At 40.4% G+C, this 21,283-nt stretch overlaps 1 protein-coding gene across 5 annotated transcripts; it reads right to left on the minus strand.

Moving 5' to 3' along the window:
• Positions 1-1,046: 1,046 nt before the first annotated feature.
• On the minus strand, positions 1,047-19,910 carry LOC124146589 (cerebral cavernous malformations protein 2 homolog). Of its 5 annotated transcripts, none has more exons than XM_046516942.2 (12): positions 19,726-19,910; positions 17,964-18,110; positions 15,684-15,767; positions 13,965-14,063; positions 13,130-13,217; positions 10,619-10,665; positions 9,320-9,443; positions 8,370-8,415; positions 6,536-6,659; positions 4,979-5,117; positions 3,428-3,551; positions 1,047-2,290 (listed from the first exon to the last, which is right to left on the minus strand). In XM_046516942.2, the coding sequence occupies exons 1-12, from the start codon at positions 19,750-19,752 to the stop codon at positions 2,140-2,142; spliced, it is 1,200 nt and encodes a 399-aa protein (XP_046372898.2). In that variant the 5' UTR covers positions 19,753-19,910; the 3' UTR covers positions 1,047-2,139. The 5 variants fall into 5 exon arrangements, with proteins under 5 accessions (XP_046372898.2, XP_046372901.2, XP_046372900.2 ...); XM_046516945.2 differs by having other exon boundaries at positions 1,047-2,287; positions 3,434-3,551; positions 19,726-19,909; XM_046516944.2 differs by having other exon boundaries at positions 3,434-3,551; positions 19,726-19,909.
• Between the last annotated feature and the right edge of the window lie 1,373 nt (positions 19,911-21,283).

The raw sequence follows: 21,283 nt of genomic DNA on the forward strand, positions 1-21,283 counted from the left end.
TAAAGTATCCAAACAATAGAAAATAAAAGTAGGTCAAATAATTGTAATGAAGTAAAAAACTTCAGGAATGTTGATATCAATGTATACGTTGATAACTGGTGGTGCGAGATTATTCAGTACCGTATTCACCATAATAAGCACCCTGGTTGCTAGAAAATTGACGAAAAGGGTGTGTATTAAAACCATACCAAGCTAGTAACATTAGTTGTCAGAGATTAAGCTGTCATTAAAAAACTTTGTTCAAATGTCAATGAAACTGAACCGTTTTTGATACTAGAATAGTCAAGTAAAGTTTCGGCCTCAGAAGGGGATGCTTATGAACAATTACTTACACTCTGGTTTAGGAGTTGGTCAGGTGTTGCTTATTGGAGCAGGGTGCTTAATACAGTGAACATGGTATTGGTGATTTTAAGGTTTTTCTTCTGCTTAGACTTTGCAAGGCAATCAAATAAGGTGAGGTGAGGCGAAATTGGGTTTAACGTCGCCCCCAAGATTATTGCACTGATATAGCGATGTGCATGCACGTGTGTGTGGCTGCTTGTACTAGTCCGGACTGATGCCGATTTATAGTGCTAGCCCACTGAGATAACATGCTGCAGTTTAACATGAATACCCCACTCAGACACAGTATACTGACTCCAAGCCGACCAGTTCTTGTTTTAGCCCCTTAATGCCGAGCGCCAGACAGGGTAACAACAAGTACCATCTTTTAACATCTTTTGATATGAAACAGCTGGGGATTGAACCCCGGACCTTCCGCTCTCTGGGCGGAAGCTCTACCACTAGACCATGGAGGCGGTCAATTAAAAGAGAACCTACCAGGTAAATATGATGAAGTACGGAACTATCCTGTAGACATGATAATATGTACTGCCAGTATGGTTGGTTGGTTTGTTGTTTAACGCCACACTCAGCAATATTCCAGCTATGTGATGGCAGTCTGTAAATAATCGAGTTTGGACCAGACAATCCAGTGATGATATCATGAGCATAGATCCACACAATTGGGATCGATGACATGCATCAACCAAGTCAGCAAGCCTGACCACCCGATCCCGTCAGTCGCCTCTTACAGCAAGCATAGTCGCATTTTACGGCAAGCACGGGTTGCTGAAGACCTATTCTACCCCGGAATCTTAACAAGTCACTGCCAATATGTGTGTGTGGTGGTTGAATAGTGAGCAACTGGTAAAGAATAAATCATGTACGCTTTGATTTTCACATGTTGTCTACAGAAAATTACAGAAAATTATCTGTTCTGATTCATTTGAGTCCATGTGTATGAAAACGTTTTGCTCACTAGTACCCTGTTTCCCAAAGTGATCCAAGTACCCTGACAATCGTAATGGCTATTGTACGTTTACATGGACTTACGACAGTCGTAGCTAGGGCTGGCTAACGATATAGATCTTAGTGATCGCTACTCATTAACTAAATATGGATCAATTATCAATAACTATCGGAGAAGCAACTTTGGGCAAATATGCAAAAAGCTCAGAGACAAAACAACATATTTCAAGTCACTGGTTAGTGGTGACACATAAAAGCATGGATCATTTTGTGGACATTTCAGATATAACAAAATCAGTTGCTTTCTGTCTTTGGCAATGGACATAACAAGTCTGCTTCGGTAAATTAAAAACTTACTTCATCACAATAGATTATGTAAGATATTATCGATGACAATTTTCATATTGTTATCGTTGAAATTTCTTTACATCAATGATAATTCTGATTATCAATCTTTTTAGCCAGCCCTACTACATCGCTTTGTGGGGTGAGGTTAGGTAAAGTTAAATGGGATTTAACGTCACTTTCAAGATTATTGCACTAAAATAGCATGCATGTGTGTATGTGTGTTCTTGTACTAGTCCAGACTAATACTGGTTTTATAGTTCAAGCCCACTGAGGTACTATGCCACAGTTTAACATGGAAACCCCAATCAAACAGATTTTACTAAGCTGACCAGTCCTTGTTTTATCACCAGGGTAACAACAAGTACTGTTTTTTAATGTCTTTAGGTTTGACACAGTCAGGGATCGAACCCTCAACCATCAGCTCTCCAGGCAGACGCTCTATCCACTAGACCACGGAGGCGTCCGTTGCTCCAAGAACACACACAAGCACACCAGACTCCCTCAATCCGTATGTTCTTCTATAAAGGAGTTGGTATCACTGGTATCAAGAAGAGCTATTTGATCTGTAACCATAGTAAGAATCTGTTCCACATCTTCACCGTAACTGTTAGTGATGGTGCTTGTTGTTGACAACTCGCTGACTGACCGTCTGCTGAAACGGATATGTTAGGCTTTAAGTCAACTTAAAAAACATCATGACCAGGCAATTTGAATTTTTTCCCATGCTGGCTTAACTTGTTTTACATTTATAAGTTTGGTATTTTCATAATCAGGTAAAACTCCTGAATATGTGACCTTGAACTTCAAACCTTTCACCTTATTCTGGTAGACAACATATTCTTAATCAATTTTCAGCCCCAAATTTCCCTTAATCCCTCCAGCATATTCAATCAGACCAGTTTAGTCCTGTGCTTGGCCATTGACCTCTTTGTGAATTAAATGAATAATTTATTTTAGTAGAATCTGTTAAACAGATTCTAAGATGTTACCAGTGGTAATTTTTTAAATCTGACATCTGATTGGTTCAAGAACCCACACCTTGGGATGTATGAAGGTCACTCAGGGTTCACCTGACACGACCTCCTTTGGACTAAATGTGCAAATTTTATGGCAATCTCATTAGAATCAGATCTAAGTTCTCGTTGCCACTCAACAAAGATCTGTCAGGACATCCCATTACGGGTCACGTCAGAGTGACCTTACGCTAACTTTGACCCATCACTGAAACGATTAACAAGAAGTCGATATCAGCCAACGAGAAAGCAGCTTTCTCAAGCTTCACGGCACTCGTCTTAACCTGGCGACTTCCATTTCAGACTACGCTTGAAAAATATGTTGACACAGTTCTCAATTATAATTTTGAACTTAGATCTGATTTTAATGAGATTAAGACAATCCAGTATTGATGATAAACTGCTCAGGGCTTCAGTTGCTCAACTGCATCAGTTATTGTTTGTCAGTTGTTTACGCCGCACTCAGCAACATATCAACTACATGACGGCCGTCTATAAATAATTGAGTCCATCGAATCCAGTGATTGACGTCATGAGCATCAAGCAATGCTCAATGCATCAATCTACGCAATTGGGACACCATGACATGCATCAACCAAGTCAGCAGGCCTGACCACTGGATCCCGTTAGTCGCATCTTAAGACAAGCATAGTCGCCTTTTACGGCAAGCATGGGTTACTTAAGACTAATTCTAACTCAGATCTTCACGGGGGACGTGACCTGGGACAAATAATCGGTAATTCCTGAAAGCTTGTTAATTATACTGTGAATATTACATGTACTTTCTTGGGTTGCTCATGGTGCTGGATACGGTCCCCGTCTCAGAAAAGAGGATGCCGTTCTTCCGGAGAAAGTCAAGGAAATGACTGTAGCCCTCCGACGGGATGAATGGGCTTAATTCTAAAAAACAAATATTCCTTGAAATATGAAAGAAGTGTTTCCAAAATCCTGTAAATCATTAACAGACAAGAGTCATCAGGAGATGACACCAGTCTGGTGCAATTTGAAAATGAAGTTTGGCTACTTATACCCACTTTTGGTTCACTGCAATTGGATACCTTCAGTTCAGTGAAAAAAAACATGATGCTGTTCAGTATTTTTCAAAATTCCAAATCATCAAAAGGCACCTATTCACCACTAGACTGATCTGTATAGCAAGGTTCATCCAGAAATAGGGGCGGTCGGGTAGCCTATAGTGGTTAAAGCGTTCGCAGTTCAACAGTTTTGGAGTTCTGCTCCGGAAACGAGCACTACCCAAGTCCAACTTGTCATGAAATTTTGAAAGGAAAAAAATGAAAATTAAAAAATGAGAATAAAAAGTATAAAAATCCCAAATCATCAAAAGGCACCAGTTCCCAACTTGACTGATTTCAAGTTTCAACAAGAAATATTTATTGGTTTTTGGACACGGATGGACAGACGGACATGCTGATTTAACAATCAGCATCTTCATAATTTGGATGCTGCGTTTCATTGAAAGCAGGCTAAAAAATGTCTCATTCATCTTTCTGCTTAAATACAAATTATGTACAGTTCCACTCTAATGACATTATTTATTAAAAATGGAATAATTCTCTCGTTTATGGAGATATAAACGCAAAAGCTGGTGTGCATATCGTGTAAGTCTGCATAGCGGATTATCCAAAAGGATCCGTGGTTAGTAACATGATATATAGTTTAGGCTTAATAAATAATAGTCTTGGTTCTCAGGCACGCCCCCATCATCATAAAGTCTGCCGCAGATTTTGTTTTTATATCCATTTTCAAAACAAACAAAAAATCCTTTAATATTCCATGTCTCAAACACACAATTCATTGTATGTGTGTCATATGTACACACTGGTAGTCCAACGGTAGTCAAATACTGTATTCTAGTATTCTGTATCAAGGATTTTATCTATGTAGGGAGTCCCTTTCCAAGCTTAACAACCAAAAATAACAACCACCGCCCGCCTGCTCTATATTTTTTAAAAAGCCATTGCCTAAGAACCAATTATTTTATTTTTTTAAGCCTTAATGACAACAATTATCTAGAACTCCACGAATATACTACAGTTCAGGGCATGTCAGCTTAATGGGCGAGGAAAGCCCGAAGTGATGCGGGTCTCAGATGTTTACCACTTCGGTGAAACCCACGAGCACGGGTATGGTGCTGACAAACCTAGAAACATAATTGGGGCGAACCAGGATTCGAACCCACAATCATAGGTTTCTGGCGTGCCCAAGGGACGCAACTCTGCACAGCTAATCGCGGAGCCTTAGAAGACTGGGCCACCCGTGCCCCACTATAGTCAAGGATGAGGAGAAGGAAGCATGTAAACACCCACCTGCCAGTAGAGGTTTTCTGTCTTGGCCATACAGCTGTAGCACGTGCTCACAAAATGTTCCAACAGGCATGTCACTGTACAAACTTCTCAGAAGTTCAGCAAAATTGTGCAATTCATCAGGAGTCATCTTTTGATGCAACTGAAAAATTCAATAATTGTTGGATTGTCAGACTAATTAAGAATTTACAACAGACCATGGCTGATGTTGAAACATCTTCCCGAGGCAAGAGAGTGAACTGGCTAAAAAAAAGTCCAGTTTCCACCAACAGTGGGTACCCGGGTAGGGTCGGGTAATATGAGGATAGGTACATAACAACACTAAACTTACACAAAAGGACTAAATGTGATGGAAAGGTTATCAGGAAGCATTTGAGCAAGACAAGACATAGACAAAGACTGGATCAAGGACTAGCTGACAGTTAGATTTCCTCCTGAAATTAGCCATGCCATTGGGACATTCAGATGTACTTTGTCATGCCTGAGTTCCAAAAGAGTGATTTTCAACTACCGTATATGACCGCGTATAAGCCGAATTTTGAGGACCAGAAAAAAGATTCTGTAGAAAGGGGTTGGCTTATCCACGGGATACACTTTCATGATAGTATTTTTCAGATCGTGACCTGTCAGAAACATCGCCTGAATGACGATCCGATAGATCACATGGTCCGATAGTATTTGAACATGTCTGATAATTTTCATACCAATATTTCAGAGTTGGTACAGATGCATTTTAATGGGACCCTATCAGCCATGTTTGTTTGATGCTACTAATAGAGTGACGTACTAATATAGTAACATTGGGTCTACATTTCAACAAAAAAGTATTTTTTATTATCTTTGATAAGCAATAATTACAAATTACTTATAAACACATTTATTTCAAGCTGTAGAGTGGGGGACACACAAAACAGGTAAAAATTGTGTTTAAATAACATGAAATGTGTTACGATAGAAGGAGCTTATGTACATCCCTTACCAAAATGGCGTTGTCCTTTACACATTAACTAGTCTACAGCTGAATTCAGCTCCCTACAGACCTATCTCTAAATATGAGACGAGGTATGTTTATGATAACCCCAATCTCACTAAAATCAGATCTTAGTTCTCGCTACCGCTAAACAAAGATCTGAGGACATCCCATGAGCGAACTTTGACCAACCAATGGAATGACCAATCAGAAGACAGCTTTCTCATGCTTTACGGCACAAATTTCAAATTGGCGACTACGCTTCAAGCATATTTTGACAAATTCTTGATTACAAATTTGAAACCTGAACAAAAAAACATTCTGGAATGACTAATAGATGGTCTAGATTGTAAGGATTGAGTCGTTAAACCTGTAACTATTGTTCGGAATACCCCATGTTAAAATTTTCGAGATTGCATGATTAGAAATCACATTCCGACTGTCACTTTCATGATCTGGTAAGCGACGCACTGATTGGTTGGATGAAAGGTCGTTCTGATGTGAACCCTAATGGGATGTCCTCAAATCTTTGTTTAGCGGCAGCAAGAACTAAGAACTGATTTTAATGAGATTGATGATAACCCACTAACTTTAGACATGTAATCCTTGACAAGGTCAGCAGGAACGCTATTTTCGCTCGCCATGATACTGCCTTCACTGGCCTCCGATCTCCCGGGGTTCAAGATGGAATCGTCGTCATAAGGCAAACTGAAACTGGTAAAAGGATCAGTGCGCATTCAGGTTTCATTCTCGTCTCCCTGGGGAGTATACAACCATAGGTGCCTGTGAGGTGCTAGATGGTTAACAGTCACATTACCATCTCAACCTACCGGGTACCCATTCACTGCTAGGTGAACAGAGGCACATTTTGAAACCAAGTCACTTGCCCAAGGTGCTATGTATCTCTTCGGCCTGACATGATTCCCCAAACTATTGGTCACAGGTCAAGTGATATTCGATGTAGCTGGGGGCACAGGTTGCCCAGTCGTCTAAGGCACCACAAATTTTTGTACAAAGTTGCTTCCCTTGGGCACGCCAGAAACCTATGATCCTTGGTTCGAATCCTGGTTTTGCCAAAATTATGTTTCTAGCTGTTTTGTCAGCACCCTAGCCTTGCTTGTGGGTTTCACGAAAGTGGTTAAAATCTGAGACTTGCATCACTTCAGGCTTTCCTCCCAAGCTGACAGGCCATGATAAACTTGAATACTGTTCAAAGCAGCGTTAAACCCAACTCACTCACTTAATGTAACAATCTTGATGGGAACAAGTGTATCCATGAAATGGTGAATCTGGAAATGATGAGGTAGGATAAGGGCACTTTTTGGCCAACTGGAATAGGCAAAGTTTAAAGTTGAAAACTTTGAGATGATGGTATTGTTATTATTGTTGCTGTTGTTTCTTTCATGACGACTTTGTCTCATGTTTGTCTCATTTTTTTAATTTAGCAGAGCCTGTGGGCCAAAAAGCACCATATTTTATACCTTGTCAGCCTTTTGATCATTTCACAAGTAACCGGATTAAGCACGAGGTATAAAATTTCCATTTCTTTCATAAATATTATTAAGAAAAATCATTCTACTACAAACTGAATTATCATATTGTAGGCATGATGCGGAAAAACCACACTCAAGTTAGCATATAGACTGAGACCAGTCTTTTAACTAAAAAAAAATAAAATAATAATTTTACAAAGTTCTTTATATCTACCATCACTGATGTGTTCCAAATGCATTCAAAGTTTGTGCGATCTCATTAAAATCAGATTTCAGTGCTCACTACTGCTTACAAGCAAAAGATCTGATTTTAATGAGATTGCAGCCAGAATGGATCCATGATTTTGAAAAGTGGCGGGTGCACATAATACCCAAGTCACTTGGACCATGGTACAGCTGACATGTAAGGTGTCTGTGAAAAATTGGGTACGCATCCATGCACTCTGTTTAAGGTTTTGCTTCAGTTTAATTGTTTTATTGCTTGAGGTGAGTGAAATGGGGCAAAATGTGCGTCCAAGATTATTGCACTTATATAGCGACATGCATGCATGAATGTGTGTGTGTGGCTGCTTGTACTAGTCCGGGCTGATGCTGATTTTGCAGTGCCAGCCCACTGATAAACCATGCCGCAGTTTAACATGAATATTCAGACACAGTATACTGAGTCCGAGCCGACCAGTCTTTCTTTTTGCCCTTAATAATGAGTGCCACGCTGGGTAACAACAAGTACCATCTTTTAACGTCTTTTGGTATGACCGGCCGGGGGTCAAACCCCGGACCTTCCGCTCTCCGGGCGGACACTCTACCACTAGACCACAGAGGCAGTCCTCATTGTTTGAGGTAAAGTACAGTTAATAATATTCAAAGAGAGACTGTCCCAGTCTAGAGTATGCATGATTGGGTGAGTGAGTATGGTAAGAGCGGAACTTACGATGGACGCCCGGGAAGCATGGGGATGACAGTTGGTGAGTCTGAAACTGACATGAATAGTTGTTTATTTATTTGATGTTTTACGCCACAATAATCTTCCATGTAAATAATCAATTTAGGACAGGAAAACCAGTGGTTAAAAGCATGAGCAACAATTCTTTTCACTGTGCCTCCCTCTTCCCCCCTCCTTTTCTCCCTGCCCCCACCCTGCCTGCCCCTCACTGTCTCCCTTCTTCCCTCCCTACCTCCATCCCTGTTACCTTCCTCCTCCCTCCATCACTGTCTGCCTCCCTCTCTCCTCACTCCCTGTCTGCCTCCCTCCCTCCCTCTTCCCTTCCTGCCTCGATACCTGTCTGCCTCCCCCCTCCTTCCTTCCTGCCTCGATACCTGTCTGCCTCCCTCCCGCCTTCCTTCCTGCCTCGATACCTGTCTGCCTCCCTCCCGCCTTCCTTCCTGCCTGCCTCGATACCTGTCTGCCTCACTAACTGCATCCCTCTCTCCCTCCTTCCCTCCCTGTCACCTGCCTACCTCCTTCCCTCCCTGCGTCCCTCCCTCCCTCCCTCCTTCCTTCCTTCCCTCCCTGTCACCTGCCTGCCTCCTTCCCTCCCTATCTCACTGTCTCCCTGCCTGCCTGCATTCCCACCTGCTTCCCTCCATAGTCTCCCTTTCTGCCTTCATTACTGTCACTCACTCACTCACTCACTCGACTAACTCATCTTGCACAGAGCAAGTGTACCTTCCATAGTGAATGATTGAAGATGTTCTGTGTATCTTTCCCACATAACAAATCTTCAGGGATGCTGGCAGTGAACACAAAAATACTCACCCTACAATTAACTAATACAATTTCAGATGTTTAATAAATAGAATATCATATAATTTAATGAACATAATCAGTTTGACAAAACGTTTGATTATCATACAACAGAATACTGCATCAAACACCCCTACCATCAGAAGATCCACTGCTGCTTGAGGTTCCAATACTACGAGGAATAAAGAGATGCATAGTAGCCTCTGTATACACCAGCTGGAAACACTGACCAATCAGAGCGCACAGTTCCTCTGCTGCTTGCTGATGGGAACCAATCAGAACACAGATATTGATCAAGATCGTCATATAGTCACAATAATTTTATCAGGAGTGAATTTGTCCCTTGTTATTCTGATCTTGATTTTGTTCCATAAGGGACCAGACAACACTCCAGTGCAGTGAAGACTTAGCGTCATACCACTGCCACAACCTAATTTGCATATCACCTGACTGGACATTTCTTGTTTGTGGACAAACACGCTAATATTGAAATCAGAGCAGACTGGCCTAAACCAAGCCTTTCAGTGCGTTTTACATTATAAGTTGTAGCAGGATCAGTCACTGGTACATGGGGTTTTATTCACATAAAAACCCATTTACCCAAAGTGATCCTGCTACGATGAATGTATCTTCCCGACATGTCTTAATATGACATTGTAAAATATTAGAACAAATTCTTTAAAAATTGACAGAAAACAGCTGTTCGATTGTCCTAAGGTTTACATGTGCTATATCACGTGACTATCATGTACTAAGAGAAAGCGTGCAGCTTTTTGCTTCAAAGCAGGGTATAAGGGATTTATTCTCCCACTGAGAAATCCACGTGCAGCCTGTGATCTTCATGGTGGGGTATAAAGGATTTATTCTCCCGTTGAGAATTTCTTTTCCCTCCAAGGCGGGATACGTCCTATTTTATCAAGATCATGTGAACCAATCAGATCTCATCATTCTGACGCGGAGGTATGATAAATTAATTTGTGTAATTAAAAAGATAAAAAAATAATGCTACTACAACTACAACAGTGAGGTGCATGACTAAATACCTGCACATATTAATGTCACTGTATCACTAGCTCTCTGTAGCGCTTCGACTACAGCTGCTGGAGCCATACAACCAATGTAAACAAAGGATAAATACCAAAATGGAAATAGTTTTACACATTTTTGGATATTTTAAGATGCAACCCAGACCTCAGGCAGACTTTAGATGACTCAGCTTCCCGTGCCCCCTGAGACACTGAACTTTTCGGCGACATTAATGCATATTCATTGGCAAACTATCTTTCGTGGCCTCAAAGGGTGGTTTGGCCCATGAATATTCATGAATTTCAACTGAGGTGACAAAACACCACTCATTTTTGTGTAAGAATCTGGTTAGTATTTGGAGCAAATGGTCCCGGATTCAGAGACAGGTATTTGTCACGGAGTCTTCTTACCTTTGAGTTACAGTACAGAACAGACAAACTGCAGTCTTCCAACGTTCCTGTAAAAAATAAAACAAAATATACATACTGTATTCGACGTAATAAGCGCCCCGCTCTAATAAGCGCCCACGGCGACATTTGCTATGATATTGGCTAGTGAACAATCCCAATAAGCACCCCTTCCGATTGATCAATGTACACAAGACTTATTTATTCGCGTATAATACGCAGTTGTGTGTTATACGCACCCTTATTTATGGGCATTTAATTTTGGAAAAATATATCTGTCGTACATAAACATTTCAGGCCACGAAATGTATCTTTCAACTCTGTTTTTTAAAATAATATTCTAATAAGAGCCCCCTATTTCTAATTTTGAGAGCGCCCTGGGCGCTTATTACGTCGAATACGGTACTTCAAATATATACTGAAAATGAAGATTGTGATTGTTCAATATTGAACATACAGTCTTGCTTGACAGCGGTATAAGGATCTATACCGAGACGTCGCCTATACAGTATTAAAGAAGTTGTGTTCCATTACCTACTTTGTCATCCGTCAACAATTCGTTGTTCAATATTAAATCATAAAATTGGTTTCACTGAAACCATCATCATCATGCTTGTATGTTTTTTTGTTTTGTTTAGTTTTGTTTCACATTGCATTTAGCAATATTCCAGCTGCATGACAGTGGTCTGTAAATAATCCAGTGATTGACATCATGAGCATCAACCAAGTCAGTGGTCCTGTTAGTCGGCTCTTACGACAAGCATGAGTTGCTGAAGACAATTCTTATCTGGATCTTCACAGGTATTATGTCTTGTAACAGAAATTGCCTCAGTCATTTGATCTTTTCATTTGATTGAATTGATGTTGATTGAATCTTGACATTAAATAATAAAATGAATAAATCCCTACTATATTGACACGTGTCAGTGTTTCTAGCATGGGTGTTTTTATTTGGCCTTGGTATATTACCACAGTCAAGGGCAGATCCAGCATTTCTGAAAGGGTGGGGTCCAAAATAGCCAAATCCTCTCTCAGTGTGTGGGTGGGGGGAGAGTGTCTATAACATACTACATTTGGTTTTCAAAAGGGGGGCTCCAGACACCCCTCTGAATCCGCCTGTGATAGTCATGAACTACACTATCAAATAATATGAAATCGCTTTTAAAAAAAGGACAAATGGTTGCAAATTTGTCATCCCAAACTGGCTTCCATGGGACATATCACTCATCAGGAAATGTTTAAACTGTTTGCCAAGCCTTTGAGTTTTAAACATCTATCAACTTGTGTTGATATATATGATAGCAAAGGACACACGGTCAGATTCTTTATCTGTTCCATTTAATGATCAATGTTTTGACAGCCCCCTGATGAACTGTTAAGATAATGACATGGTAGGTGAGGTGAAATTGGTTTTAACGTCGCCTCCAAGATTATTGCACTTATGTAGCGACGTGCATGCACGTGTGTGTGTGGCTGCTTGTACTAGTCCGGACTGATGCCGATTTATAGTGCTAGCTCACTGAGATACCATGCTGCAGTTTAACATGAATACCCCACTCAGACACAGTATACTCCAAGCCGACCAGTCCTTGTTTTAGCCCCTTAATGCCGAGCGCCAGACAGGGTAACAACAAGTACCATCTTTTAACGTCTTTTGGTATGATGTGGCCGGGGATCGAACCCCGGACCTTCCACTCTCTGGGCGGACGCTCTACCAATAGACCACGGAGGCGGTCGATAATGACATGGAATTATGGGTTAGTGAGTATGGTTTGATCAATATTCCAGCAATATCATGGCAAAAGACACAAGAAATGGGCTTCACACATTGTACGCATGTGGGAATCAAACCCGGTACTTCGGCGTGACGACTGAACGCTTTATCCACTAGGCTACCCCGCCACCCACTGATTTTGAATTAACATGATTAAAACATGCACAAATTCCAGAATGCCCAGCAAATCTAAAGTAAGACACTTCAAACAGACAAACCAGTGATTGATATAATGAGCAGCAATCCACACCAATGAAGTATGATGACACGTTATCATTTGAGTTGCCATACAACAAGCATCGGTTGTTGGGGACCAATTCTAACCAGGATGGTGAGGTGAAATGCACTTATATAGCAATGTGCATCTGTGTGTGTACTGGTCCACCTTGCTTGTACTTGTCAAGACTAATGCCATGTTGTATTGTTCGAGCCCACTGAGATACCATGCCGCAGTTTAATATGGATACCCAACTCAAACACATTATACAGACTCCGAGCCGACCAGCCCTTGTTTTATCCCTTTAATGTCAAGTGCCAGGCAGGGTAACAACAAGAATCAATTTTTTTAATCTTTTGGTATGACACAGTGAGGGATTGAACCACCGACCTTTTGCAATCCTGGCAGACGTTCTATCCATTACACCACAGAGGCTGTCTTTCCCCTGGGAATGATTTCGATTGGTATTGCTTTAAACATTAAACAGCGTCATCACTCTCGATGCTCTGTTTAAACAACCCACCATGTTTGAGAGCCAGAATATGCTGGTCATCATCCTTTATGTAACACGCAGCAGCGATCTCATGCATGGGAACCCGCAGCAACAGATCCTGGACAGAACAAGGGAGAGAACTCTTTAAAAATGTAGCTTTATTAGAAGGTACTCAATGACTATAACAATTAGTAACAACCCAAACAAACCAAAAAAAGCGCTAACGAGGAGGCGTGGCTTAATTAGCACGGCCTGCTAGGCCTGCAAGCTGATTTGGTATTACCACCAGCCGGGTACAGAATATACGAGATCCTTTCATTGATTGTTGGGGGACCTGTGTTGTATATATAATACCGGTATGGATTCCATGTATGTCAAGAGTATGGCTTGTAGACTCGTGTCAAGTAACCTTGATTTGACATCAAGTTTCACATTGTAAAAAAATATCTTTTTTTCAATTGTAGGGGTGTGTTGAAAGAAAGAGGATTTTAATCCCATAATCCTACAAAGGAAAGTACAGACTACAATCGATCATTCTTTAATTGTGGATAGGAAAATGTCTAAGGATTAAAATGGTCGTAGAATAGGTTTGCCGACTATGACTGTAAACGGAGGCTTGCTTGCTAGGATGCGAAGCGAGGTTAGGCTTGTTGTGTGATCAAGCGCATAATTTTGGAGGACAAGGCTAAAGCGCAAACAAACTTGAATTACATGCCGCTATCTATGTTTTTAAAACGATTACATTAACAATATCATGATCTATCCAATTCTACAAAGGCGTACCCACCCATGAGACTTTCACATTAATAAAGGCGTATTGTTTTAAAACGGGTGACCTGTACAAGAGTTTGATCTATTGACCGACCTCTGACTGGTTGTATCTGCTGATCTTGATGTTGTTGACGTTCAGGCTGAAGATGGCATCATGATCGTACCCAACTTTGGGGGGAATCAGTCCTTGCTTCTGAAATAACAGATTTTGGAAACATATGACGCTAGGTATGACTGACTGATGGACTGGACAAGATTGTGCAATAGGGAGGGAGTGAGTTAGAGAGTGAGTGAGTGAGTTAGAGAGTGAGACTGAATGTGTGTGTGTCCCTGACCTGTTTTGACTACATCTGCCTTTTGCTGTCAGCCGTCTTGGTTTGAAGGGGTACCGTATTCGACGTAATAAACGCCCCGCTCTAATAAGCGCCCATGGCGATATTTGCTGATATATTGGCTATTGAACAAAGCCCAATTTGCATCCCTTCCGATTGATCAATGTACAAAGGACTTATTTATTCGCGTATAATACGCACTCGTGTGTTATATACACCCTTAATTATGGGCAATTAAATTCTGGAAAAATATATCTGTCGCATATAAACACTTCAGGCTGTCAGCATAAACCACGAAATTTATCTTTCATCTGTTTTCTTTCACCAAAATAATATTCTAATAAGAGCCCCCTATTTCTAATTTTGAGAGCGCCCCAGGCGCTTATTACGTCAAATACAGTAATGGGGAAATCATGACAATCTGATGATTCCGGAAGTAGAATCAACGAGCCCCAAATGTGTGATTTGATTTTTCTTCTATAATCAACAAGTTTGAGTGCTTTCTCTGATTTAAACCATGTTGAGGTTGATATATAACTTCTCTATGATATAGTTGCATCAGGTTTATTCTCAAAAATGCACAGTCAGAATGGCCAGTGAATTCCTGGCTCAGAATCAACTGCAACAACAATAGCGTGACGTCATTACAATGGTTCAGTAGTGGGACTGACCTGGGTCTATTACCGAGGACTGCTCTAACTCATGTCGCAACACTTGGAACCTGTACAATCGTCATCGGTGGCCCAAACTGTCTCATTTGAATATGCATTATTTGGAATTTCCTGGTTTTTACTTCATGGAAAATGTCAAGCAGTTGAAGTTAATTTTGTGAATGATTTTATTTAATCGAACTGCTATCACCCCATACTGTATCTAGTAATTCTAGGTCTAGACTGATTGGTTTTTATAGTTGAAGGGCATGGCTACTAACATAAATTTTATGATGCATTGTAGGCCAGCAGTCAACATGATTTAGCATTAATTTGGTCAGGTGATGCAATAATTTCATCATTTACAGTAATTGCACTCACAATATATAATTATCATCATCATCATCATCATCATCATCATCATCATTATTAAACCTTGCTATTTAATTCTTACCAGAAACAAAATGTCAGTGTCATGGAGCATGCAGTCTACTTTGATTAGTATAAATCCCTCAATGTAACTAATTTTGGTCTTTTCTCAATTTTTATGCATGCAGAATCCAATATTTTGTGTCAGGTAAAACATTGCCTAACTGCATGTGCGCACGGTATAAGGGTGCTGTGGTGAAAGTGTTGGTAGCCCAGAACATGGGTTTGGTTCAACACATGGGTACGATGTGTAAGGCACATTATCGTCCCTCGCCGTGATGTCACTATAACCAGTGTAATACCCCATTCATGCTTTTAGTGAAGTTCCTTTTCTCAATTTTTCTCTTTATAAAATGAATTTTTATCTGATTCCTGACCGGATCAAATTTCAAAATAACTCACCTTCCCCTTGTCGATGACTCGGAGGACATCGGTCCTGTTTGTGATGTCCATGTCAGCAACCACACCGCCGATCATCCCCGCATACTACAACAATTTTTGTCAGCTGAACATCATCTTCCCGAGGCAAGAGAGTTAACTGACTATAGAAGTCCAGCTTCCACCCTTGCCGAACTAGGCTGCTATTATGGAGTTACATTTTGGCTGGACTAACAAGTCTATGCATAGTTCAATCAAAATTGCACACCGAAATCAAAATCCGGTTCGTAAACTGTCATGCAGATTTCGGTCGATTGCAGGATTTGGAAAACATGTGCACCGCCAACTTGTTGTCAGCAGATATTTTCCAAATCTTTTCATGTTTTTAATCAAGGTGCTGACGTGATTCGATGCATTTCGTGATGTAAGACCTGTTTATATCACAATATAGATCTTGATTATCGATCAGATCGCCCTGACTGGGCGCCACCATTTTGTTTGAAGCAAACGGAACTGATATGAGAGGTGGAATCTGATTGGTCCATAGGAGAGGCTTACAAGGGACAAAATTGGTAATAGCCACTGGTGGCGCTACGATCGAGTCCAGTAATTCTAGCCTAGTTCGGCAAGGGTGGAAACTGGACTTTCAAAGTCAGTTAACTCTGACTGAGATGGCTGAACATTTGAGTTTTGATAACAGGAAAATATTAATGCGGAGTGGGCAAGCGGTCGAAAGGGCCAGGCTGGCAAGAGCCAGGTGCTGAGATCGTATCCCGCTAGTGACCGGGTTGTTATTCGGCCTTGGGACAACCATGTTTACAGGTTCTTACAGTGTTGTCACTACACCTAGTGTACAGTACATACACCATGTGCACTCAAAAGAAACACGATTACGTACATCCACCCGAAACACGTGTGGTGTCACCCTGGGCAAGTGACTAAGTTCAAATGTGCCTCTGTTCACCCAGCAGGGAATGGATACCCAATACGTGAGGTGGATGGAAAAACCTTCTAGCCCCCCTGGGCAGCTTGGGTTGTATATTCCCCAGGGCGTGGAAAATGATAACTGGAATGCAAACGGATCCACTGCTCGGGGATAAAATAAAAACTGCATTTAAGCAGATACTAGTACCTTGATACCTGCGGTATTAAAAAGGAAATTGAAAAAAAAAAAAAAAATGATTAGATAATACAAATCAATCAATGAACTTCAAATGACTTACCATGCAGTACTTTAATTCTTAACAGAAACAGTAACAGCAACAGTAAACAAAAAAATAAAATTGTTAATGTCAGATTAACATTAATCTCAGTCAGATTGTGTTTCCAACAAGCAGAATGGGTCAGATACATTTTGAAATGCATGAGTGAGTGAGCCGCTTTTAGCAGTATTCCAGCAATATCATGGCGGGGGACACCAGAAATGGGCTTCACACATTGTACCCATGTCGGGAATCGAACCCGGGTCTTCGGCGTGACGAGCAAACACTTTAACCACTAGGCTACCCGACCGCCCCTTGAAATGCATGAGTTGTAATAAAAATAAATAAATTAACTGCACATTCTTTAAATTCAATGTCAAACAGGATGTCACTAGTGTAAGGATGGCGTATGAATACAACGTTCACAGCTGATGATTCGACCATAGACTGTTCTATTCATTGAGGCGTGAACAAAGTGCACAGCTTTCTTGCAGAAACTCTAACTAACTTGGCGAGGCGAGCCTGAGAGACGATTGACTCATCCAATCATTCATACATCGGTCTACAATAAGATTTTCTGAAATACTTAAATTGTTTTGCTGGTTTTCAACTGAAGTCCTCTTCTCTGTCAACTCAGTTGTACAAGTAATAATATCTTGCTGCCTAGGGCCCTTGCACATGTGCAAGGCAGGAAACCTCACATCTTTCTGTGTGTGCGAGCAATATCATCATACCACTGTTTTTTTCTGGGGTTTTTCTTTTAAATATTTCATATGCATTTGTACACAAACAACCTCTGGAGCACAGCATACTACTTTCAATCACCTTGACAACCCGTGAAGATCCGGGTTCTAATAGGTCATCACATCCTCGTTGTAAAAAGCGACTATTCTTGTTGTAAAAGGCGACTAACTGGATCGGGTGGTCAGGTTCGCTGACTTGGTTGATGCATGTCATCGTATCCCAATTGTGTAGATCGATGCTCATGATATCAATCACTAGATTGTCTAGTCAAGACTCAAATATTTAAAGACCGCCATCATATAGCTGGAATATTGCTGAGTGTGGAGTTAAACAACAAACAAACAAACAAATCAAACACCTTGACAATCTTCTCTACATTCTCCTCTATGAGACAATTTGGCTCCACATAGTAGTCGGGAGGTTTGAGATCATAACCATTGAGCACCCGTCCCCCCATGTCTTCATCTGGGCCCCAACTTCGGGTCAGTTGGTTGCTGAAGAAGCCCTGAAAGAGTATTGTTAAACTGTCAAAGATGGCTGACATTTTGGTTATTTGAAATGTTTTTGTCAATTCAATCAAGTCTCCCCACGTGGGGCTTAAACTTCATCAAGTATTTTATCGAAAGGATTTATAAACTATACATGGTCATATAGTCATAGATTTATAGAGGAATATGACTGATGAATACATTTTGATTAAACTGTTTTTGTCAAGTGATGTCATGGGCAGGTAACATTTTGCCATGGTTGAAAAAGTGCCAAGAAGTAGTAACACCAAAGACCTATAACCAATACTTTATCCAGAAGGATCTTACTTATAACCAATGCTTTATCCAGTAGGATCTCACTTATAACCAATACTTTATCCAGAATGATCTCACTTATAACCAATGCTTTATCCAGTAGGATCTCACTTATAACCAATACTTTATCCAGAAGGATCTTACTTATAACCAATACTTTATCCAGTAGGATCTTACTTATAACCAATGCTTTATCCAGTAGGATCTCACTTATAACCAATACTTTATACAGAAGGATCTTACTTATAACCAATGCTTTATCCAGTAGGATCTCACTTATAACCAATACTTTATCCAGAAGGATCTTACTTATAACCAATGCTTTATCCAGTAGGATCTTACTTATAACAAATACTTTATCCAGTAGGATATTACTTATAACCAATACTTTATCCAGTAGGATCTCATCTATAACAAATACTTTATCCAGTAGGATCTCACTAATAACCAATACTTTATCCAATAGGATCTCTCCCATAACAAATACTTTATCCAGTAGGGTCTCACCTATAACCAATACTTTATCCAGTAGGGTCTCACCTATAACCAATACTTTATCAAGTAGGATCTTACCTATTACAAATACTTTATCCAGTAGGAGCTCACCTATAACAAATACTTTATCCAGTAAGATCTCACTTACAACAAATACTTTATCCAGTAGGATCTCACTTATAACAAATACTTTATCCAGTAGGATCTCACTTATAACAAATACTTTATCCAGTAGGATCTCACCTATAACAAATACTTTATCAAGTAGGATCTCACCTATAAAAAAAAGTTTATCAAGTAGGATCTCTCCCATAACAAATACTTTATCCAGTAGGGTCTCACCTATAACCAATACTTTATCCAGTAGGATCTCACCTATAACCAATACTTTAACCAGTAGTATCTCACCTATAACCAATACTTTATCCATTAGGATCTCACCTATAACCAATACTTTATCTCACTGATATGACCATGAGATTGAATGCAATGAGATCTATGTGGATCTCAAAGCACAGGTTATATCTCACAACACATATATAACTATGTTACCAGAAAACTAATGTCAACATAACGCAGTCACTCCTTAAACAAATGAGTAATCAGAAAACAAACAACGCTTAGACACACATCCGACTGCATTTTAACATTTCATAAACATATATAACAAGAAACAGAGCAGTAGCCAGGTACCCTACCTGAAGCAACTAAACCTGTATCCTCCACACAGACTATACATGTAGTCACACAGACACCAGGTTCAAACACCAGTTAAATGTTACACCCAAAAAGATTAGATAATACATTTTCAAAAGAACCTACCTTTTCTCTCTGCCTTTCATACAACATTCGTGACTGGCAGCCTGAGATAGGTGGAGCAAGGTGACCCACATTCTGAGGGCGTCAAGTTGAACACACCCAGTACGCAGTCACTGGAATGTACCACATGTAGTTACACCATTGTGCCGAGTCAATACCCGTGTAGAGATGAGGGGGAGAGTACACCTCACACAGTATATCTGTCATGTCATGGCGTGTTTATGACTTAATAGGTTTTATTGCTGTGTGTCGGGGGTCATATTCTCAGGGGGACCTGGTGTATTTATAGATGAATAACATTCAAGGGTGGCCCTACGAGTGACATTATGCTACAGTGCAACCTTCGGTGGAGTACAGTTGGTGTGTCTTTATGTAATTGGAGGGACGTCACTCATGCTTGATCGATTCAGAAATCAGTGGGTACTGTCCACATTAACAGGGGTTCACTGTAGTCCTTGATTACAGTTGGTGTGTCTTTATGTAATTGGAGGGAAGTCACTCATGCTTGATTGATTTTTGATTAAGTGGGATTGCTGTCCACATTAACAGGGGTTCACTGGAGTCCTTGATTACAGTTGGTGTGTCTTTATATAATTGGAAGGACGTCACTCATGCTTCATTGATTCAGAAATCAGTGGATATTGTCCACATTAACAGGGGTTCACTGTAGTCCTTGCTTACAGTTGGTGTGTCTTTATATAATTGGAGGGAAGTCACTCATGCTTGATTGATTTTTGATTAAGTGGGATTGCTGTCCACATTAACAGGGGTTCACTGTAGTCCTTGCTTACAGTTGGTGTGTCTTTATATAATTGGAGGGAAGTCACTCATGCTTGATTGATTTCTGATTCAGTGGGATTGGTGCTGTCCACATTAACAGGGGTTCACTGTAGTCCTTGATTACAGTTGGTGTGTCTATGTAATTGGAGGGAAGTCACTCATGCTTCATTGATTCAGAAATCAGTGTGTACTGTCCATATTAACAGGTGTTCACTGTAGTCCTTGATTATTGTTGGGAATGTCTTTATATAATTGGAAGGACGTCACTAATGATTCATTGAGACAGAAATCAGTGGATACTGTCCACATTAACAGGGGTTCACTCCAGTCCATAATTACAGTTGGAATGTCTTTATATAATTGGAAGGACGTCACTAATGATTCATTAATTCAGAAATCAGTGGATACTGTCCACATTAACAGGGGTTTACTCTATTCCTTGATGACAGTTGGTGTGTCTTTATGTAATTGGAGGGACGTCACTCATGCTTCATTGATTCAGAAATCAGTGGGTACTGTCCACATTAACAGGTGTTCACTGTAGTCCTTGATTATTGTTGGGAATGTCTTTATATAATTGGAGGGAAGTCATTCATACTTCATTGAGTCAGAAATCAGTGGATACTATCCACCTGATCTGATTTAGTAATTCCTTAGACCTGTTCCTACAGAGAACAAGGAATAGACACAAAAATAGAAGGGAAGAAATAAATATTATTTACCACAGTACATTCAGGACAACGTCGCTATATAAGCGTAATAATCTTGGACGCGACGTTAA

The sequence above is a fragment of the Haliotis rufescens genome, unplaced genomic scaffold, assembly GCF_023055435.1.
Source record: "Haliotis rufescens isolate VD_foot unplaced genomic scaffold, xgHalRufe1.0.p SCAF_23, whole genome shotgun sequence".
NCBI classification, from domain to species: Eukaryota; Metazoa; Mollusca; class Gastropoda; order Lepetellida; family Haliotidae; genus Haliotis; species Haliotis rufescens.